The sequence below is a fragment of the Tripterygium wilfordii genome, chromosome 21 (genome assembly GCF_013401445.1).
Source record: "Tripterygium wilfordii isolate XIE 37 chromosome 21, ASM1340144v1, whole genome shotgun sequence".
Taxonomy (NCBI): Eukaryota; Viridiplantae; Streptophyta; class Magnoliopsida; order Celastrales; family Celastraceae; genus Tripterygium; species Tripterygium wilfordii.
The window spans coordinates 7502535-7525916 of NC_052252.1; the positions used below are offsets into that span (position 1 = coordinate 7502535).

A 23382-nucleotide genomic window follows, 5' to 3' on the forward strand; every position below is an offset into this window, starting at 1 on the left:
GCCTCTTCGGCTTTTTATACTAGTCTCTTTAACTAGTAGTAGGATTCAACCTCTTCGACTTTTTACACTAGTCTCTTTAACTAGTAGTATAAATTAGTCCATTTGACCAAGAGTTAAGACCCACTTAGTCTTTTATCTTTAATTAGTATATTGAAACCTCTTTGGCAATCAAAGAAAGATTAACATGATCATATGAAGAAAAAAAACATATTATTTTATTGCAAATATGTAACCCATAAGCATTGCCATAGTAGGCATTACACTTAGAATTCCCTTAGGTTGGAGATATTCCAAGTTCCATGGACATTTTTGCCAACTTCATATGAATCAGGCTTTGGAGCCTCGGATGACTCATTTTCTCGTCTGCTTTTGTCAGGTTTTATGTTATTATTTCTCTGGACTCCTTCCTGAGGGTAGGTTAATTGATGACCCCTTGCTTGTCTTCCTCAAGCTTGACATACTATTTTATCCTATCTTGTAATGCACTCATATTCCTTGGTGGTGCCATAATCAAGCTCTCCCATAATTTATGATCCCGTGGCAGCCCCAATCGGAAGGTAGTCATGGCAGTCTTCTCATCACAATCTTCAATATCTGCATAAGTATTTGAGTACCTAGATACGTAGGCTCTGAGAGATTCTCCCTTCCTCAGGTGCAAGGCAAACAGAGTACCCAAAGTTACCGGATCTCTACTATTTGCTATGAACCTTGCCACAAAGATCTGTGCCAACTCCTTCCAAGATGAAATTGAGTTTTCTGGAAGCTGATGGAACCACTTTATTGTTGTGGTCCCCAAGCTTGATGGGAACATTTTACACGTAAGTTCGTCTCGGTTTGTCCACAAAGCCATCTTGTGCAAGTGCGGATATGTGCGTCACAGAATCCATCTTTCCATCGTATATGACAAATGTTGGAGGGGAGAATTTGATCGAAGGATCTTCCAGACGCAGAGCCCGTACAAATGGGGTAGAGGTCATCTTCTTAAGAGTTCGCTCAACCTCCTTCTGAGCACTCCATTGGGCTTCTCCAGCATCTTTCTTCAAATCTATTTTATGCCTTTGGACATGACTTTGGTGCCTTGTCTTTCTTGGTGACATTGGGGATCTATATCTTGCCCTCTGTAGGGATGGATTACGTATTCTTCTTTCTGGGGTTAGACCTTTCCTCCTGCGGGACCTTCCAGTACTCTCGCTTTCTCGCTCTCGAACACGTTTAGGATTAAAGTCCTCATGTTCCTGGGCAACACTTTGGATTACACTAACCAAACGTTTACCCTTACTTCTTATGGATTAAGCTTCTCCCTCAGGGATTTAACATGCTCTTGTCTCCGTTGGAGGTCTTCTTTTACCAGAATGAGAGCTTCCTCCAATTCCACTTCGTACAGAGCTTGCCTTCCTACGTCTTCTTCATGCTTATCCCTCCGGACCTGAACATCGTCAGGAGGTAATTCTTCTCTCCTAGATCCTCCTGGAACTAGAGACATGATGCTTTACAGAGAAACTCTTCATTTCCCACAGACGGCGCCAATTGTCGATGCTAGATTTGCACCGAAGTATAAAATACGTATAAAGTAGAAAGCTTTAAAAAAATGAAGACAGAAAATTTACGTGGTTCAGCAACTTGCCTATGTCCACGGAGTCTGATCTTTTATTAGAGTAGAGTGTCCAATATCCCTTATAAATATGGAAACGATATGTATTTATAGGCCTTGGGGGTTTGTTTAGTTGATGCAGTTATGTCAGTCCTAAGACAATTTAACCGCCTCTAATAACCTCCTGTTGTAACTGCTTCTGCCTAATTGTAACCATCGGATAATTGATCTGTTTTGGAACTGCTTGAATTGTTGGATGAACTGCTTCTGGATAAAGCTCTTTTGTCTGGGAGCTGTCAATATTCTGTAACCGTACTAACATATATAGGAAGTGTAATAATTTGCTCCACATCAATTTTACTAAGTTAAAACAGTGTAGTTTTATGTTTTCCGTTAGTCAAATAACGGTCAATGGATGGAGAGACCAATGATGATACGAAAATAGAGTACAAGAGTGTAAATCTTTCAAATTCAAAAGGAAGGAATGCATGTTAAAATAGCGTAAGTAACAGAGGGTGTCCATGACATTTTTCCTAAAGTTCATTCATCGGGTTGCTTTGGTGCTAGCAGCAACTATTTCAAGGATTAATAACTATACACAAAAGATGGAGTTCTATTCTCCTCTGCTTTATGTGCTATTCTTCTCTGTTTAGATCTATATCACCAAAGTCTATATAAAGGAAGGCCTAGATTAGTAATCACTGAGAGATTATTGTATGGAGTTTTTTGTTTTTTTTAATAAGATTAGTGTGTGAGAAGGTTTGTTTTTGACATTATATCCTATACAAAAATGGTGGGGATGAGACGAGACGAGACGAGAGGAGATGTTAATCAAAGAAAGGAAAAAGATGCGATGAGAAGAAAGAGGAACACACGCAAGTTTTATAGAGTGGTTGGGAAGGAAGGTGGACCCGGTCAACGAAACGAGTAGACTGTAAGTTGGTGGGGTCATGATGAATATCCGTCACATGAGATGAGGTTTAAGTTTAGCATCACAAGTTTGGACCTAACTCTTTATTGAAAACTCAGGTTGACAATATAAGATTTGTCCCTTTTCTAAGTGCGATCATCCTCTCCTTGTCCTTTCTTTTTGGTGGGCTCATACCCGAGACCAAAGCCCTGGTTGGCTGCTTTTGCTACTATTGGCTCTGTTTCCCCTTGCAGGGTTGAGCCTAGGCCTAAGGCCAGCTTGTACCCATTTTCCAGGTTGAATGAATTTCTCGATATCTCATTCCAATCTCAGGGATTGGATTCGGGCCTAACTCACACTGCCTCCTTATAAACTTGACTCTAACTCTCCCACTTCCGATGTGAAATTCTCATCACCCCACTGCCACTCAATGACAAACACCTACAATCCAATTTTGAGGTAATTACACTTTTATTGGCTTCCCGTGCCCCTCCATCACCGATGATTCCAAGGATTAATACTACCCAAAAATGTTAAAAATCTCAATTTTTTTGTCCAAAAAAAATATTAAAATAAATACATATAACCCATGTAAATTCGTGACTCTATATATTTCATAGGATTCATATGAAATGGTGTGCATCAACATTTGGAGTTATCAAGGAAAAGAACATTAATATCCGTAAGACTTGTGCAACCAAAATGATTTCCTTTGGGACCCACTTAAAACTTAAAACCCCACAAAACCAAAAATAAGAAACTTCATGGGGGGACCCACCATAAAAATATCGAAAATAAATTAAGGGAAATACAAAAAACAGAAAGCGCGCATCACACATTTGACATAACACAGCTTTGTGTGGGGTGGTCGGGGCAATCCAAACAGGGGCAACAAAACTTTAAAACAAATAAAAGTAAAGAGAGAGAAAACAATTTCTCTGGGGAAGAGGAGAGAGAAAATAAGATTAGAACAACGAAACAAGGCAGAGATTGAGACGAGAGAGAGAGAGAGAGAGGATGTTCTGAGAGAGACCAAAGATGGTTGAAGAGAGGGTCCTCTGAGATCATCCTGGAAAGGGGAAGTAAAAGGCAAAAAAAAATTAAATTAATTTTTTTCTTTGCTACCGCCTACCCTTTTTGAGTCTCAATCGTCATCCCCCCCACAAAATAAAAAATCCTTTCTTGTTGTCAATACAATCTACCCTCCTCTCACCAATAACAGGGTTACCATTGCATTGCTACCAACAACAACAACAAGAGCTATAGCAGAAGCAGCTCGTAAAGTTGTTATTCTTCTGCACCCTTTTTTGTCACGTTTACATGGTAAATTCATATCCTTTTTTGCTTACTTGCTCTGGAGGTTATTCTTTGATTCTTCTGTGTTGAAAAAGCCCCTGTTTTTAATATCTGTTTCTACATTTTGTAATTTGTTTTCCCTTTTCTTCTTAATGTTTGCAGCTCCCCACATTGATTTGTGGAGATAACAGGAGGAAAATAGCCTGCTAAGGCGGGGTAGATGCACATTTCCGCAAAAAGGGTGTAGAGAGACAATTAAAAACTGCAAAAATGACAGACACAGATGCGGCCATTACCGAATTCGATGATTTTACATTTGTTTGTAATGTAGTTGATGCGTAGTTGTTTGTTGGTGTTGTTGTTATTGAGTTAAAAGGGTAGTTTTGTATAGAAAAACCTGGCGTTTTTGTATTGCATCCTGGCTATTGGAATATATTATCGCTATCTCCACCACTGCAAAGTTTGGTTCATGAAGGAATGGGGGGTAGCTGGAAACCAATTGTATTCCAGTTCCAATGTTTCTTCTTCCTGATTCTCGGTCTCGATATTCAAGGGTCTAGGGCGCTTAATGATGAAGGTATTTCATATTTGACATTGTCCAATTGACGCTATTACATAATCTTTTTATTGTTCCTCTTTTTAATAATTGGATTGAATTGTGGTTTGAGTTGCAGGATTGGTATTATTGGAATTCAGGGCGAGAGTGACTTCTGATCCTTCTAATGCCTTTGCAAATTGGGATACTAATGACAGCAATCCATGTTCATGGCTGGGAGTTTCTTGTGTTGACGGTAAAGTGCAAATGGTGTACGTCCCCACACTTTTACTCTGTCAAGAAGAATTGAAGATTTTCTTGTAGTTAAGTTCTTTATGATGCATTACTTTTCTTATCTCTAAAGTTGATGATTTAATGAATTTCTTGAATGTTTTCTTGTGAACCTATAGGGACTTCGATGGGCTTTCTTTGGAAGGGACCTTGACACCTGAGTTTGGCAAACTTAGCCATCTAAGATCTCTGTAAGAATTCTAAAAACATAAATCATATGTGTCATCGTGTCAATTGACGTTTAGGATATAAATTTTAGTTGGTTTTTGTTTGTAGTTGATGTAACTATACTATTCTCTCTCAATTGAACACATGACAAGGAAATGCAAAGTTAAGGTAGTCTCTGTATGCGTCTCCATAGATGATTGCTACTACAGCCCATGTAGTTGTTTCATAATCTATGAATTTTGTGGTGCTCTCTGAAAGTAATTAAAGGTCAACTTTTTTCATTCTTGCTTTTATATTGGCAGTGTGCTTTCCAGAAACAATTTCTCTGGTGGCATCCCTAAAGAGTTGGGAGGGCTTATGAAGCTGGAGTTATTGGATTTGAGGGAGAATAACCTGAGTGGATTGATTCCGACAGAAATAGGTGGAATGCTGTCTCTAAAACGCTTGTGAGTTGCCTGTCGTGTATATATATCTATTTGATGCTTTGCATTTCTTAGGTTCCTGGACTTAGTCCCCTTCTATCCTAGGTTGCTTTGTGACAATAAATTTGAAGGTAGCATTCCGATGGAGATTCGAAGGCTCAACTTACTCTCTGAATTGCAGTTGGACGAAAACCTTACATCTGCTATGGAGACTGACGTCAGCTGTTTAAACAGGAAGTTTGGACACTGGTAATATATTACACATACTTTGCTGATTTGTTGTGGCTACTGCAGTGTTAAAAGGACATTATTAATCACTGCTACTTGATGCTCCCTTGGCCTATATGGTATAGAAAAATTTTTGTCTGCTCCTCTTTAGTCGAGTCACAATGGCCTATATGTTGATGATGAACCAGCATCACTATTTCCCCAACTAATCTTGATGCATTTCTGTGGCTGACAGATCAAGTTGTAGCATTAGTTATCACGTTTTCTGATCTTATATTGTGTCTTCTGAACAGCATCTGGCAGAGCAGTTTGACACAACTGAATAAGACAGATTCATTAATAATCCCCATAAAAGGAGCTGTTCTACAATATCTCAGTGCCTTGCAGCTGCAGCTGTAGGGATTTTTTTTTTCTTCAAATGATTCTAATAAATGAAATGATATTGCTGCATTATTATGTGCTTCTTATTAACGCCATTAAAATTTCTCACAAGGTCAAAAATTGGGAAGGACTCCCTGCTTGCTGGTCAAGATGAGTGCTGTGACGAGCAAGCTGGTGAGTAAAAGTAGTTGAACAGATATTAGCCCTCTGTACATCCTAATTCTTACCTCTGAGATGATGTTTCTTCTTGCATTGTGCAGGATCATCTGAGCCACACATTATCGACAAAGGAGAGAACGTTGTCAATTTTGCACGTCGTAGACTACTTGAACAGTCCAGTAACCTTGCCGCTGCTCCTGCTAGAGGTGGGTCTTTCAATGGGCAGATTATTGCGCTTCCAACAACCCGAAGCAGTGGAGCTTTCCCAGCTGTACCGAATAGGAGTAAGAAACAGTCTCCTCCACCTTCATCGCTGCCTTCACCTGTTGATCCTTCTTCGCAAGGGACAACCCAGTCTTCCAAAACCCCCAGTGACGTGGGAGAACCAACTGATCAACAATCCAGTAGAAATGTCTGGAGTTATTTCTATATCATTCCAATTGTGGCTGTCTTGATCATTATTAGCGCAGCATTGTTTTTCATGTGCCGGAAAAAAGGAGTGAGAAACATAGGTCCTTGGAGGACCGGATTGAGCGGACAGTTGCAGAAAGCCTTTATAACAGGTGATTTTAGTGTGTCTACTAGTGGGTTTAATAAATGGAAAAAATAAAAGAACCTGATAATACTAGGTATTCATGATTGTAGCACACATCATGACTGGTTGCCTAGTTCAGATAAAGGAGTTTTCATCTCATCTGATGCCTGATTGCATCTTGTTTGCACTAGAGTCTGAAATATGATCCCACTCTTTTGTTGCATGTTCTTACAGTACAAACTAATTCATTAATCTATACTTGTAATTAGGAGTTCCCAATCTGAATCCATCGGAGTTGGAAACTGCCTGTGAGGATTTCAGCAATATAATTGACACCATTGATGGTTGCACTGTGTACAAGGGAACATTGTCCAGTGGAGTTGAGATCGCTGTTGCTTCAACTGCTGCTATATCTTCCAAACACTGGTCAAAAAATGCAGAAATCGCCTTCCGCAAAAAGGTCTTCCTTGTAATTACAAATCGGGTATTATATATATCTTCTTGTTTTCATTAATGCTATTATAATTTTTGGTTCTAAATGTGGTAGATTGACACACTGTCACGAATCAACCATAAAAACTTTGTCAATCTCATTGGTTACTGTGAGGAGAATGAACCTTTCAATCGGATGATGGTGTTTGAATATGCTCCAAATGGAACCCTTTTCGAGCATCTCCATGGTAATATTCGCACTTATTCACACCTTTCATAATGGGGACTTTGTTCTGTCTCAGGACATAACCTCTAGTTTGTTATTTCAGTTGAGGAAATGGAACATCTTGACTGGAGTGCAAGGATGAGGGCTATTATGGGAACTGCTTACTGTCTACAATATATGCACCATGATCTAAATCCTCCTGTAGCACATTCCAACTTGAGTTCAACTTCTATCTATTTGACTGATGATTATGCTGCCAAAGTAATGCAACTTCTCATTCCTGCTCAATCGAAACCACTTAGTCATATTAGGACCAAGTTTTAACATGCTATTGTCATCGTATTTGCTGTTTTTTCAGATAGCTGAGATCAGTTTCTTGCCAAGAGTTGCACCCAAAACGAAGAATTCAGACAACGATGATTCAGAGCATTCTGTATTGCCACCTCTTGCTGATCCGGAGACAAACGTCTACAGTTTTGGGATATTGTTGCTAGAAATTATATCAGGGAAACTCCCATACTCAGAAGAACAAGGTCCTCTAGAGAAATGGGTATGCAATGAATGTAACTACATCATCAAAACATCATTTTAGCAAACAATAATGAATACCAGTTTTTCGTATCCTCATCAAACTAATGGTTGTGTTTCAACAAACATGGCAGGCTACGGAGTATCTGAACGACAAGAGGAGCATAAGCAATATGATTGATCCAACCCTCAAGTCATTCAAAGACAATGAACTTCTTGTCATCTGTGAAGTTATCCAGGACTGCATAAATCCTGATCCAAGGCAGAAACCAACAATGAGGGATGTGATTCCCAAACTGAGAGAAGTGATTTCTATTTCACCTGATCAAGCAGTACCAAGACTTTCTCCTCTCTGGTGGGCCGAACTCGAAATCTTGTCTGTGGAGGCAACTTAAAAGGGATAATCTGACACTCTTCTTGGATTTGTTATCCAAATGCTGAGGATATACAAATCCTATCAGTACCCAGGCTTTCATATATCTTATCTTATCTTCTTCCTTTTTTGTCTCATTGTTCCTTATTTGTCCTATGATTCAGTGAGTTGGAATTTTTTTCCCCAGTTTCTCCTAGCCTTTCCCTTGCAAATACTCTTGAATACTTATTATCTAATGTTCGATCAGTACTCAGTAGGGCATGTACTGACTTATGCAGCATATACATATATATGTGTGTATTGTCTGATTAAAGCTTGTGATGTAAATGATATTAACATAACACTGGGAGCATCTGTTGAAGATAATTCATTTTCAACCTTCTCTCTTTGACAGAGAAGATATGGTGCTCATGTAACTTCTGATTTGTCATAATGTATTCAACTGAACATTGTTAATGTATGTTGTCATTGAACCTTTGTCGACAGTTTTTTTCCTGCTCTGCAAACAAAAAACAAGGGAAATAAGAACAAACTTGGTAAGACTCCTTAACGTCTATGATTGGTGGTAGGAGAAAACCCACTAACAAGTACTAGAAACACCAACATAGATTTTCTGCTAATGCTAAAGCTTCTCATTGTGGGACTCTCTAGTCTTGCCAAGTTGATTTAAATGGTAGTATATATGCTAACATATACGCTGATTTAAATGGTAGTATATATGCGGTCTAAAATAATGAGACTGTTTAATTTAATTTATATTGTTAACATATATGATGTTATGTTAAACAGAAGCAATTAAATATCTAATTGTTACACAATTCAAAGTAATTGTTGCACAGTATAAATTCTTACATAAGCTAAACATGAACTGCAATAATGGCAGCCAAGAAGTCAACGCATTGTGGAGAGTCAACTCATCCAAAACCCTTTCAGTGTTTTGGGCTCGGACTGTCCCATATTCACGGAGCCCAAGAATCCATAGAAATCACTAATCGGCCCATAAACTGATTGGAAAAAGGGCCTAGATCTGTGAGCTCTAAGTTGGGCTTAGAGCCTTAAATCGTCTAAGCAAGACAGAACAGAGTCACTAAAAACAAGAATGGGAAAAGTCAAGAAATATCGAGCGATGCCGATTCGTTGCAACAAGAATAGAATATAAATTTTGTGGACCAAATTAGTTGAAGCCCTGATAATTGACAATTAAGATATATATATATATTGTTTAGTTCAATTGGTGGTGGAGTTCATTCTTCTCTCTCCATATCAAACCATGTGTGGCTACTGTTTGATTGATGTCTCTCTACACAATGGAATAGGGGGTCCAACACTCCAACTAGATTCACTACACCCACATGTTTATGCCACGTTTCGAGATCTGATTCGCGGGGCCTCATGATCCCAACGTGCACATGGGACCTACTTGGACTTATCAGGTTTTGTCTTTTGTGACACAAATAGCTCCATTCCACACCAGATGATCCCCAAATCATTATGGACCACAATATCAATCTACAAATCTATGCATGTAACTAATAACTACTTATTTGGGCACAACAACAAAAATTTTCGCTATATCCTGGCTAGTTATCTCTCCGAAATTAGGGTTAAAGAATCATGCACATAGTTAAGAGTTCAATTCTAAACTAGCGCAGCTATTTGTAAGTGGTTTGCGCTAGATCTCGATCCAACTAATTTGTCGGACTGGTTTAGGCATGCCTAACTCGGCTCGAGTTTGGATTTAATAGGCTGTTCAATAAGGGCGCGCCTGCTTAGTTGTTTTCCGATTACCCAAATTGCGTGCACGAAATGAAGAAAGGAGAGCCATATGATTCATCCCTACAAATCATCTATAAATAATCCTATCAATGGCAGTTCAGTAAATAACTTCCAATATTTTTTTGGTTAGTTTTGCTATATTTATGCATTATCTTTCATGTGAGATTCCTAAACCGTGTGTTACGGTCAAGTGTTTCTCTCCTATCTCTTTGTCCATGGCCCTGCCTCATTAAGCATAGCTCTTGGTTTTTTCTTGTTCTTCCCTAACCATTCCTCTCCTTGTTTAATCCCTTTGACGCATTTCGATTCTCTCAATCGAATAATGTTACAAGATAACTCACCTTTTCTTTCAATATAGTGATTGATCAATTCAGGGAGGAGAAATGGAGAAGAAAGGAGCATTATTGATGAAGAAGTACGAGATTGGTAGACTTCTTGGACAAGGTACATTCGCCAAGGTCTACCATGCTCGAAACCTTGAATCCGGAGAGAGCGTCGCCATCAAAATCGTCGACAAGGAGAAGATTCTTAAGGTTGGTTTGATAGACCAAATCAAGAGAGAAATCTCTGTCATGCGTCTGGTTGAGCACCCCAACATTGTCCAACTCTATGAAGTTATGGCAAGCAAGAACAAAATTTATTTCGCAATGGAGTATGTGAGAGGTGGTGAACTATTCAACAAGGTGGCTAAAGGGAGGCTCAAGGAAGACATTGCTCGGAAATACTTCCAACAATTGATCGGAGTCATTGATTTCTGCCATAGTCGCGGTGTCTACCACCGTGACCTCAAGCCGGAGAATCTTCTTCTTGATGAGAAAGGGAATTTGAAGATTTCGGATTTCGGATTGAGTGCATTGTGGGAGTCAAGAAGGCAAGATGGGCTTCTACACACAACGTGTGGAACACCAGCCTATGTTGCTCCGGAGGTGATTAACAAAAGAGGCTACGATGGAGCTAAAGCCGATATGTGGTCTTGTGGGGTTGTTCTGTTTGTTCTGTTGGCCGGGTTTCTACCTTTTCAAGATTCAAATTTGATGCAAATGTATAGGAAGATTACAAAAGGTGAATTCAAGTGTCCTAATTGGTTTCCTCCTGAGGTTAAGAAGCTTCTTTCGAGGATTCTTGACCCGAACCCGAGTTCAAGAATCAATGTCTGTAAGCTGGTGGAGAATTCTTGGTTCAAAAAGGGGTATAAACAGATTGAAATCCCACCTCCTCGCGGCGTGCAGAAGAACAAGTTGATCATGGACGTCCATAATTCCTTCGAATCATCGTCGAGTAGTTCTGAAAACGCAGAATTAGAGACAATTACAAACACTAATCCGGTAAGGCCTACGTGTTTTAACGCGTTTGACATTATATCTCTTTCGCAAGGGTTTGATTTGTCAGGATTGTTTGAGAGCGGAAGGGATTGTAAGAAGGAATCAAGGTTTACAACGACTAAACCAGCATCAACAATTGTGTCGAAATTCGAAGAGATTGCGATGAACGAGAGTCGGTTCAATGTTAAGAAAAAAGGAGGAACCTTGAAGTTGCAGGGGTGCAGAGAAGGGAGAAAAGGACAGCTTGGAATAGATGCAGAGATTTGTGAGGTTACACCATCTTTTTTTGTGGTTGAGTTGAAGAAAACTGCAGGGGACACTTTTGAGTATCAGGATTTCTGTGATCATCAGCTCAAGCCTTCTCTTAAGGACATTGTGTGGACTTGGCAAGGAAATGAACAAGAACAAAGCCAGATATAAAAATAAATTTTAAAAAAAAAACTCATTGGATTAAAGCTAAATTTTTATCTCTTGTATCCAAGTATATATACTTGCTTTTTTTTTTCTTGTCAGCTGCTGTTTGTGTATATTGTAATTGTACTATAATTTCTTGTAGTTTTAAATCAGCAAATTCAAAGAGAGTTGTAAGTTATATAAACTTGTTTGTAGACATTATGAGAAATCAAAGAGATTTAGGTAGTTAAAAACTAGTCGCTGTCTTTCTATATGTAATTAAACAAACCATAAACTGTATGTTTGGCACTTCATTTTGTTAACCAATAACAATATTAGATACACTAGAAAAGACAACCGAAGTTTTGGCAGTACCTTTTTAAAATAGAAGATGTTCCATTAGAATTAGAGATAAGTCAAGCCTGAATGGAAGGGAGAACCGACTCTAACATGATTGAAACTGATTCGGAAAAAAAAATCAGAGAGAGAGGATCGATGGAAGATGTGTGTGAGAAATAAATGGGAGTAGTAGATAAGAGGATCTTGGCTGGAAAGATGGAGAAGATGAAGAGAAACCCATATGGGTTTTCGTGAGAATCTTTCATCTGATTTTGATCTTTTTGTGATACGAGCTTGTATGATATTAAATAAACAATTAAAGTTATCCGGATAAATGGGTTGAAATGGGCGTGCTCTTTATCTTGGGCTGAAATAGGTTTGTTATCAAATTAGATAAACAACAAAAGGTGGCCCATTAAAGTTAGCCCATACAATTAAAAAAGGTAGCCCATTAAAGTTAGCCCATATAATTAAAGTTAACCTAATATGATAAAACTAATCCATTTAGTTAAAATGGAGCACTTGAAAACAATATTCAAACAAGATTAACTAACAACATTAAAATAATTACTATATACTATATAATTATTTTTTTGATCAAGACTATATATAGTCTAACTAAATTACTAATTACTATATACTATATAACTAAATATTTATTATTTTATTATTTAAAAAACATGCGGTTCAACCTCTATCATAACGATTGAACCTCAAAATCCTTAAACCTTCAGTCTTGACAGTTCGATGCGTAGGTCGGGTTTAAAAACTATGGGCTCAACCCTCTTGTAAGGAAAGGAATCCAGAGCTCTTAAAGAGACCAATTCTAGTAAGGAAAGGAATCAGGATGAGATTTACCTTCTTGTAAACCCGCCTAAGAATCTACTCCTACCAAAGTTATAACTCTCCAGACTCGTATAAAAGGAGATATGGACCTCCAACGCCATATAAAACATTATGAACCTTGCACACTTAGTTGCCACTAGAGAGAGTTTTGAGCACCAAATACTCTCCAATTGATAACATACTAACTTAAGCTTCGGATAGATCCCCTAAGGTAATCCAGAGTTTTTAAGGAGACCAATTCTAGTAAGGAAAGGAATCAGGATGAGATTTACCCTCTTGTAAACCTGCCTAAGAATCATGAAATAAGATATCTACTCCTACCAAAGTTATAACTCTCCAGACTCGTATAAAAGAGGATCCGGACCTCCAGCACCAGATAAAACATTATGAACCTTGCACACTTATTTGCCACTAGAGAGAGTTTTGAACACCAAACACTCTCCAATTGATAACATACTGACTTAAGCTTCGGATAGATCCCCATAGTACACCCTCGGGATCCTTTTTAGTTCACATTTTCTACTATGAAGGCCATCTTCAGCAGAACTAATGATAACAACTGACATTAATTCTACCACCTGATACTTCATCAATACCGATACCAAAGTCAGTTTTGAAGGTCATCAATATATATCTAATGACTGTCACATTGAAGAATAAACTTTTATTTGATAACCTTCGTGGTGTATGATTAATTTATAATTTCAAATCTTTGTTGTCATTCCTTTGGAATTTTGGGTCTCGGCTTACTATTTTGGAATTTTGGGGTTAGGTACTATTTTAGGACAATATCAGGTAGTATATTACTAACCAAACAAAGAAAATACAACAAGACGAAGACCAAAAGTCACGTGGTCGATCATGTGATTTCATTCTGTTTAGACTGGAGCAAGTATGTATGCCTACCAGCTTGCAAATCCATTATTTATACATCAAGAAAGTGCAGTCATGCAATGTACATAGAAAGAGGCATATGAGAAAAAAAAGAAAACACACAATAATGTGAACCTTCAATCGCACTAACTAAAATTTCAGTAGAAAAAAAAGGCTTCATTGACTACTCTCAACAATGGAAATTGGTGGGTCAAAGGAAATGAGATTTTTTTCAAAATGATTTTTGAATGCAAGGTGTGTTTGGTTGACATTAATGTTGTTCTAGGTATAGCTGTAATCAAACGAAATCTCATCAACTCCTATCTCCTGATAAAGTATGACTACTGGGTTTAACAAGAAAGAGTTCTGCCTTTTGATGCCATTGATTAGGGAAACACCACCATTATTGAATTACTAAACAAGGAACACAAGCCTGCAAAGTGCCATGACTAAAGTACTAAACAAGGTGCAAAATGTGGGGGGTATCAGGACAATCAATACATGACACAAATAAAGACAGCAACATATGCATTGTTTATATAAAGAGTCTCTTGTAATCAAACGTTTGAATTAATCAGGTCAGGTGTAAGAAACTTGCTCTTGGGGGGAACACAAGCAACACTTTTAGTTGGAAAATTTTTGTACAACCACTTAACTACACCTTACCCCACTAGTGGGTTCCATTCACGGCTTCTTAAGGTTCCACCCAAAATAATAAAACCGCTGGCCTGAGTGGTTTTGGTCATAATTAAATCGAATGTTTTGGTTATTTAGCCGTTCAACCAAAACGACACATTATTTTTCTTCTTTAATTCAGCCAAGGGAAAAAAATGTGTTTATATAAAAACAATAAAATAATACAAACTCAAACACCAAAATAAATTACTAACGTATTAAGTTATAATAGGTCACACCAAAATAGTGACATTTGCGGTTAAGTCACTTAAAAAGGAATATTTTAAACTGAGTTACTGAATGTTTTGAATTTCAGAAATTCGATTACTCCGATCCAATTCCGGTTAATTAATTTCATGCAAGACATGTCAGCAATTTTTAACATGAAACAACTAGTTGATAGCTTGATTGGTTATCTCTCTGGACTTAAGGATTGAACGTGTCTGAGGTCGGGAGTTCGTCATTAGTTGAGATATTTCTCAGAAATTCCTTGATTGCATGGACCTTGCAGTATACTTCTGGGGGTCTTCGGCCCACTTACCTGTGTCAAAGATATCAACAAAATCTTTGATATCTTTGACAAATGAACAAAATCTTTGAATTTGTCAAAGATATCAACAAAATATCAATGATATCTTTGACAAATCAACAAAATCTTTGAATTTGTCAAAGATATCAACAAAATCTTTGATTTACTTTATTGACATTATTTTTCTTTCTTATTTACTTTTCTTATCAACGCCTATATAAGGCATGTTGTACACAATCAACATATAGTGAAAAATATAGATCCTTTTACTTCTCTAACATGGTATCGGAGCCACTCCTGTTGAGGCACTCCAGAGTAGTGTACGTACTACCATTGATACAGCACATATTATTACAGCCTTGGTCCAACACTCCTTAGGTGGGATCTTGGTTTTGGGTCCGTCCCCAGTCGGTTGCGGTCTCCTTTGAGATGTTCTTCTCTTTTCTTGAGTTTTGGTGTCCTCCATGGCGGTGCTCCTTCCGCCGTTAGTCGCGCTCTTCCAGGGGTACTCCTTTGCTCAGACCCCTAGCTAGACCCGATTGCTTCTTCTGCCTTTTCATCAGTTTGAGCATGGTTCCTCGCAGTTCGTTCCTTCGGCCTCCTGCTGCTGTATGGTGGTGTCCATGTTTCTGGCTGCTTTTCCCTGCTGTTTCTACCATCGCTCTTGGTGCTAAGATCTCGGTCCTTTCTTGGAGTCCTTTTGCTGCGTTTTTAAGGCTTCTCTAGGTTGGTTTATCTTGCAAATTTTAGCCCTCTGACTGCTTCTTGATGGCCATCTTCTGGTTATCTGTGTGCAATTTAGAAGTCTTGTCGTGCAGAGATGGGTCCCTTCTCGGTGTTTTGCTGCTGTTAATTTTACTATTTGCCCTCTTTGGTCTCATTCCAGATTTCTGCGTGCAGTCTTGGTGTTCCTCTGTCTGCTCTCTTGGGTTCCCATGTGGATTTTTTCTTGCTTTTTGGTAGCCTCGATTCTCAGAGCTGGATCCCCATCCTTTTGTGTTTGGGTTTTGGTGCGTGTCGCCGGACTGCTCCTTCTTTGGCTTCTCGGTTTGTTGGTTTCTTTCTATTCAATTCTGTCAAAGATATCAACAAAATCTTTCATATCTTTGACATTTATCTTTGACAATATCTACTCTTGACCAACCTGCTGATCTCTTCACCAAGCCACTCCTGTCAGGTCGTTTCAGAGACTTAGTTTCCAAACTCAAGCTTACTTCTACTGCACCAACTTGAGTTTGAGGGGGGATGTCAAAGATATCAACAAAATTTTTGATATCTTTGACAAATGAACAAAATCTTTGAATTTGTCAAAGATATCAACAAAATCTTTGATTTACTTTATTGACATTATTTTTCTTTCTTATTTACTTTTCTTATCAACGCCTATATAAGGCATGTTGTACACAATCAACATATAGTGAAAAATATAAATCCTTTTACTTCTCTAACAACCTGCACGAGCTTCGACTTGATCTAAAACGTTTGTCGTCCTGGTGCGAACTGTGACAATAGATCCTTGGTTTAAATTGACACAGGGATCACAACATAACCGTTGGACAGACTCCTTCCCGATTATCAAAAAAAACTCCGGACATAAAATTGACCGAAATTAAAACGGAGTGACAAATTCGGAACGTTAACAACCCAATTTGGATTTTTTTAGAAGTAATTACAAATGACCCTATCCTATTTAAACTTCACCCAATTGGTCAAAAAAAAAACCAAATAAATTGACTAATCGGGTACTATCACTTTTGTGTTAACTGTCAACGGTGGAAGCTTCTGCTAAATAATAAATAAATATCTTCATTGATGAAAAAGTGGGTCCCTTTTTAATAAATCATCACAAGCCCCTTCTGTCCGTTCAACCTCTTCGCCTCTCAAATGGGGCCAAAAAAGGACTAGTAGTACATTTGTCATCCTCAAATAGATTTCTTCATTAATCACCGCATCCACTGCCGTTGGATATTTAATACTATTGTGAGTCAAAGAGTCAACACACAAATGCTTTGTATAAACATACGTACATGAGACTCCATAGCCTGCTCACTTTCTTTGCATATTTTTCTCTCTCTCGCTTAAACTTCTCTCTTTTGTTTTTAGTATGCAAGCCGAAGAAGCCTAGGGAAAAAACAGTGTATTGAAGCTAAGGCAAGGAGATGAAGATATTTTGCGGATTGTGGATTCTGTGTTATCTGCTTGCATTTGTGGATTCTGTGTTAACATGCAACACTACAGACCAAGATTTACTTTCGAGGGCTTTCAACTCTGTCTCCAATTTCGATCGTTCTTGGTTCGACTCTCCAGATTCAAACTGTTCACATCCTCCAATAACAGAAATCAGGCTTCATTCAAGGAATCTGACAGGTAACATTTCATGGAAGTATCTGAGGAACGTTACAAGGTTACAAGCAATTGATCTCTCCAGCAACTCGCTGCAAGGGTCTGTGCCAGGTTGGTTTTGGTGCTTACAAAGCTTAGTTGAAGTAAATTTGTCAAACAATCGGTTAGGAGGAAGCATTGTTGAACCCAATTCGAGAAATTGTTCGTCGATTCAGGTTCTCAATATCTCCGGCAACAGATTCACTAACTCCGTTAGGCTCTCTGGGTTTTCGAATCTGAAAATTCTAGACATTTCACACAATGATTTGGGTGTTTTGCCTTCTGGGTTTGCCAATATGACCAAGCTGGAGCAACTTAATATTTCAAGTTGCAAAATTTCAGGGGAAGTAAGGTCTCTTAAGGTCCTTCACTCATTGAGATATCTAGATGTGTCAAACAACTCAATGAACGGTACTTTCCCTTCCGATTTTCCTCCCCTAGACAATATCAAGTCCTTGAATGTCTCACTGAACAATTTTACTGGACTGGTTGGTCCTGAGAAGTCTCATAGATTTGGCAAATCTGCTTTCATTCATGGTGGGAATTTCATTTTCAATACCTCAAAAACTCCCAATAACATCAAACCACATTCAAAAACCCCACCTCAGAAAACCATCCCTAGACCCCAACCCATCAAGAACCAAACCAAAAAACACAACCCTAAATCACGTCACAAAGATTTCGTCATTGGCTTGTCCTGTGCTTCCGCATTTGTTCTTCTATCAGTTTCCATATGTGGCTTTTGCGTGTACAGAAAGAAAAAATTGACCAGGAGAAACAAATGGGCAATCTCCAAACCGGTTCAGCTCCAATTCAAGATGGAGAAGTCAGGGCCGTTCTCCTTCGAAACAGAGTCGGGCACATCATGGGTTGCAGACATCAAAGAACCAACATCCGCACCAGTGATCATTTGCTCTAAGCCGTTGATTAACCTCACATTCAAGGACCTGATTGCCGCCACATCACATTTTGGTAGAGAGTCTCTCCTCGCTGAAGGCAGGTGTGGGCCCGTTTACACCGCAATCTTACCCGGAGACCTCCACGTTGCCATCAAAGTCCTTGAAAATGCCAGAGACGTTGATCATGATGATGCAGTATCATTGTTCGAAGATCTTTCAAAGCTCAAACACCCCAACTTACTGCCGCTCTGTGGTTACTGCATTGCAGGTCAGTGTATGGTGTGTACGTCTTAAAGTTTTGACCTAATCGCATCGCATTTAATGCCGTCTCAGGCCGTCAGGCAAAAATTCAAACGATTCGTTGTCGTTCTGTGTCGACGGTTGTGTCCGGTCATGATTACTCGCACTGTATTGAAATTCGTTAAAAATTGTTTTTTTAATAACATTTTGCTATTTAATTAATTTTTCAGGTAAGGAGAAGCTGGTTTTGTACGAATTCATGGCCAACGGCGACCTGGGGCGGTGGCTACACGAGCTCCCCACCGCTGCTCCCAACGTGGAGGACTGGAGTACTGACACGTGGGACCAACAAAATTGCACTGCGCCAAACGTGTCATCCCCTGAGAAAACTGATTGGATTACTCGCCACCGGATCGCCGTGGGCATCGCGCGGGGCCTGGCGTTCCTTCACCACTCCGGGTCCATCCACGGACATCTCGTTCCCTCCAACATTCTCCTCTCCGATACTCTCGAGCCCCGAATTTCGGATTTCGGCCTCCGAGATATTAGGTCCGCGAATATCGAAGACGATAAACGTAGTGTCGAAAATGACGTGTACTGCTTTGGGGTGGTTTTGATAGAGCTTTTGACGGGTATGGAAGGCAGTGACGAGAGTGTGAGGTGGGTTAGGAGATTAGTGAAGGAGGGACACGGCGTCGACGCGCTTGACTCGAGGTTGACAATGGGTGGTGAGTCGGTGAGTGAGATGGAGGAGACACTCCGAGTTGGGTACTTGTGTACTGCGGAGTCGATAAACAAGAGGCCCACCACGCAACAAGTTCTGGGTCTACTGAAGGACATACATCCTGACACGTGTTGAGCAAAGTTGACTCTTAACTCCACGTAAGATTTGGTCAGCCATTGGTTACTCTTTTTCAGTTTTGTCGCCTTGTTTGTTAGGATTCCTAAATTTTCTTTCATGGGTGATGTGCAGACAAAGTAGATAAAAATTTGGACCCGCAAAGAAAAAGAGAAATGAAAAATAGACAAAAGAAGGTGGGACTAGTTTTGTTGTTGCAGTTGAAGAGATGGATGTTGTCGTGGCGGTTTGGTTATACAAAGAAATCAGAGAATGCCACTTATCGTTTGTCTTGTTGGGGGTGAGCGGGCGAGAGTTGGTACTTGCTTGGTATCATAAAATTCTTCAAGATGAAGCTTTGATATGTTATTGGTCTTACCATGTAGACGGGTTGATTGTCCAAAATTTAGAAAATCTGCTTGTTCAAGTGATTTATTTGGCACATTTTCATCTTTGGATTATCAAATTGAAGCGTTTTGATTTTCGAAACGATTATCTTTTGATGTGGATATGTGATTTGCCTTTTGTATTCTGTAAATATCATATGCTTTTTTTGTTAATTTGCTTTATTGTTTCTTTAAGTTTCCATCGACTTTTTTTATGTCGTTTCGCCTTCCATACTAATATTGAATTAGTAATTAGGCCAATCATCGAAGAAAGGAAAATAAAAGTGAAGCCCACCACTCTAAAGCTTAGATGATAAGTCGATCAGTGTCTGCTTTTCGTCAATCATTATAGCTTTCAGCGACTCATGAATCATATGATATGGAAAGCGAAGGCCGATGCTACTTGGATTCCATGTCCTTGAGAGTAGCCAAAGAGACGGTGATAAAGCTTGAGAAAGAAAACAGAGATGGCAAAGGAAGTGATGGTAGTCTTTATACCTTTCGACAAGTTGGGGTGGATTCTGAATAGATTCGGCGTAGTCTACACTCCACAAGCTCAATAACAGTATGATATTGTGTCTGTTTGGGTGTGCTTTATACAGCTTTCGAATAGAGTTTAGTCGCGTTGAAACTCTGTTTTAGCATAAAAAACTGTTTGAGAGCCGATTGAGGTGGGAAGCCAACTGTAAAAATTGCATTACATGCTAAAGCACCTATTAGGTGCTTTTGGGAAAAAAGCAATCCCACATAAAACGCCGTCCAACTTAAAAAACACGGAAACTGAAAGTTTCGGCGTCAAAAATTGGTAGGTTATTTACACTTATGCCATTGAGAAGAATAAGAGATCCTAACCTAAATCGTGCATTGGACAAAGCCCAACATCCAAGAGAAGAAAGCAACTGATCTTCATTGCTTGAATTCGTACCAGTAGACCTCATCACCACTAAAGGTATTTTGACTTCGATTTATCATGTGTTAACTCTCTGTTTCGATCGGGCTTCATTTATACGAACCCATATATGATTTTAATGGAGATTTAGGGTTTGTTTCATGATTTCGTAGGTTTGGGTTCTACTTATGTTCGATTACAACGGATTTAGGGATTGTTTCATGATTTCGTGGGTTTGGGTTCTGCTTATGTTCAATTGTCTGGGGATTTAGGGATTGCTGCATGATTTCGTCGATTTGGGTTCTGATTATGTTCGATTGGTTTAGGGATTTAGGGTTTGTTTCATGTTTCTACATGGTTTTGGAAGGCGATTTCAATTTCCTTCATGGATGAATGAATGTCCATATCATATGCTAGGTGCAATCTGTGATTTTATTCGAGAAACATTTTGTTCTTACCTTCCTAATCTGGGTCAAAACTCTCACGGATTTGCTTCTCTAAGCCCATCCTCGCTTTGGCTCAGAAAATCGGTCATACTATGGATCTCATCAGAAAATCGCAACTCGCAGCTATCTTCTCGGCTACAGGGCTTCATGGGCTTACATATTGGCCCAGAATTAACTAGCTTTAACTAGGCCTCTGTGCGACTTCAGTCCAGCAGGAAGTCTGGGAGCCATGGGCCACCGTTAAATAGAAAATAGGTACATAAAATATAACACCCACATAGGCCAAACTCTCCCAAATCAGAATTTGATATCCAACCCACTAACCCAGAGAATTTGAAATAAAGACAGAGAATTGATTTTGCAACGAGTGTTTATACGAAATTTACTGAAGAAAATGCGATAAAAAAAAGAAGTCTAAAAGAAGGAAGAGCGCAGGGGTGAAACCGTGTCGCAGAGGGGAGGGAGTTGAGAGGAGGATTTGCTTGTTTCGTTTTTGTGAAAGTTTTGAGCTTCGTGGGATCTACATAAACAGGCCTACGCCTTTAGCTTCCGGCACGTTGTTCAGTAACCAGTTTTGGGCTGGCCAGAGCCTAAAATAAAGTTCCTATGTCCATTTTAATTCGGAGTTGGAGAATGGTGCATTACTGCATTGTTTTTCTTCTGTGCTATGAAATTTTCTGGCATGCTTGCTGCATTTGGCAAAAACCTAATTCCCAGCATGGTTGCATGGGTTTGGCAAAATTCTAAGGTGCACTATTATATTTGACTAAACTTTCACCACACAACAAGTTTCCTTATTGGAAGCTGCTCGTGTAACAATTTGTGCGTAATTTAATAATTAACTTGGGAATATCCGATCTAATGTTTAAAAGATTTTTGTTTGTATTATATATATATATATTCTTTTGATATTTAGCTAGACTTCATTATGGTGATGCAGAGGAGAATCGATAAATTTCTAGCTCTGAAGAAAATTGGGAGAAGTTTCAATGCACAAGTGCGCAATAGGACGGACTATCGAAACCCGGATTTCTTGCTGGATGCGGTGAGGTATCAGGATATTGATCGGATAGGGTCCTGCTTTAGTAAAGATGTGTTTGAGCCTCATGGATATGAAAACAGCGACTACTATATATGATGAAATAGGTCATTTACCCAGCTTGTTCAACTTCTCACTCTTGAGCACACAGAGATTTGCTTCTTGCTTTGTTCTTTTTTATGCATGCAACATGCACTTTGGAAAAGCATTATCTGTCCATCTGGGCTGCTACCTGTCATTTGGAAAAGTATCACTTTCTTTTATTCTATAAAACGTACAAAATATCATCTATGCAGATTTGTACATGCATACTCTGTAAGTTATAGCAGTATGTATGTCAATTGTTTGAGGAAATAGGAACTGCATGAAGATTCAAGGTTTCCTGATTGTCATATACTACTGGCCACATCCTCAACTTGATAATTTCCTAATTGTCACATATTACTGCCCAATTCATCAACTTTTATCAAGTTATGTAGCACATATTCTATGTAGGAGGCTTACTTTCTTATAGCAGCCACGTATGCTTTTCTTGGACCTAACCTTTATGCTATGTATATATATGAAATCTTTTCTATTATGCAACATGTAGAAAATTATGTTTTCCCACTACCCACTACATACACTAGATTTTACTCTCTCTCTCGACTATTATATGCATTTGTTGTTGTTTGCTTCTCATGCTTTGTTAATATAAGACTTGTGGTTTTTTAATTTCACATGAAGGCTTCTCGAGAGCTTTTCTTGTTATTTTTTCTAGGGTTGGGACTGAGTCGGATAATGATTGGCAACCGATAAAGTCGGTTGCTCACCAAGTCGGTTGGTCGGTATCAATCGACTCTCGTGCGCACCAAATGCTTTCTCAATATTTTCCATTGAGCCAATTACCCATAAACAACACAATTTGTCATTCGCAATCCAAAATAATTGATTCAAACTAAAAATCCTGAAATACCCATGAACCCTAAACTCTCAAATCGCCTAAATCCGCAAATACAAGTCTTAGGTTTAAGAGACTTACCAAGGGTATAGAAACAAGTAAAAAAGGAAGGGATTCAAGCTTCTTTTAGGCCTCCAATCATGTGAGCATTCATGGATTAGAGTTTGAGTTCAAATCTTAAAAATTAGAATAAAGAGATGAGTTGATCAAGAATATGTAGTCTAGAGAGAGAGAGAATCCCTAATCCAATTTGTAAACAACTAAGTTAGAAGATGGATGATCTTGGGTGATGGAAATGAGGAATTTTGAGAGAAAAATGGGGTTTGGGGCTGTTTAGGTTGGGGCATTTGAAGGAAGTTGCAAAAATGGGTATTTTATTCTCATTTCGTGAGCGTAGTTTTTTTAGAGTTGTTTGGACAAATTTTCACCTATACAGCTGTCTCATTTTTCCCCTTATTTATCCAGACGGATGAATAGTTCGGTCCAGACAGTTAC

At 38.9% G+C, this 23382-nt stretch overlaps 3 protein-coding genes and 1 long non-coding RNA gene across 9 annotated transcripts; all 4 read left to right on the top strand.

Moving 5' to 3' along the window:
* Nucleotides 1-3461: 3461 nt before the first annotated feature.
* On the top strand, nt 3462-8531 carry LOC119989485 (protein MALE DISCOVERER 2-like). Of its 5 annotated transcripts, XM_038835047.1 has the most exons (14): nt 3462-3824; nt 3960-4374; nt 4472-4604; nt 4743-4814; nt 5094-5237; nt 5319-5462; nt 5735-5836; nt 5935-5996; nt 6083-6544; nt 6786-6976; nt 7064-7196; nt 7278-7435; nt 7533-7724; nt 7837-8531. In XM_038835047.1, the coding sequence occupies exons 2-14, from the start codon at nt 4275-4277 to the stop codon at nt 8095-8097; spliced, it is 2154 nt and encodes a 717-aa protein (XP_038690975.1). In that variant the 5' UTR covers nt 3462-3824; nt 3960-4274; the 3' UTR covers nt 8098-8531. The 5 variants fall into 5 exon arrangements, with proteins under 5 accessions (XP_038690975.1, XP_038690976.1, XP_038690978.1 ...); XM_038835048.1 differs by lacking the exon at nt 5735-5836 and having other exon boundaries at nt 7837-8097; XM_038835050.1 differs by lacking the exons at nt 3462-3824; nt 3960-4374 and adding an exon at nt 4900-4959 and having other exon boundaries at nt 4472-4588; nt 7837-8097.
* Nucleotides 8532-9932: 1401 nt separating this feature from the next.
* On the top strand, nt 9933-11812 carry LOC119989487 (CBL-interacting serine/threonine-protein kinase 20). The gene has a single exon (XM_038835055.1). It carries the CDS (start codon nt 10235-10237, stop codon nt 11591-11593), a length of 1359 nt encoding a protein of 452 aa, XP_038690983.1. The 5' UTR covers nt 9933-10234; the 3' UTR covers nt 11594-11812.
* A 5031-nt stretch (nt 11813-16843) lies between these two features.
* Nucleotides 16844-19676, top strand: LOC119989486 (calmodulin-binding receptor kinase CaMRLK-like). Of its 2 annotated transcripts, XM_038835054.1 has the most exons (3): nt 16844-18377; nt 18580-19231; nt 19323-19676. In XM_038835054.1, the coding sequence occupies exons 1-2, from the start codon at nt 16988-16990 to the stop codon at nt 19206-19208; spliced, it is 2019 nt and encodes a 672-aa protein (XP_038690982.1). In that variant the 5' UTR covers nt 16844-16987; the 3' UTR covers nt 19209-19231; nt 19323-19676. The 2 variants fall into 2 exon arrangements, with proteins under 2 accessions (XP_038690982.1, XP_038690981.1); XM_038835053.1 differs by having other exon boundaries at nt 18580-19676.
* A 658-nt stretch (nt 19677-20334) lies between these two features.
* LOC119989717 lies at nt 20335-22327 on the top strand. Its single transcript, XR_005465889.1, has 2 exons — nt 20335-20522; nt 21849-22327. It is a non-coding gene; the product is annotated as an uncharacterized LOC119989717 (long non-coding RNA).
* Nucleotides 22328-23382: the final 1055 nt, after the last annotated feature.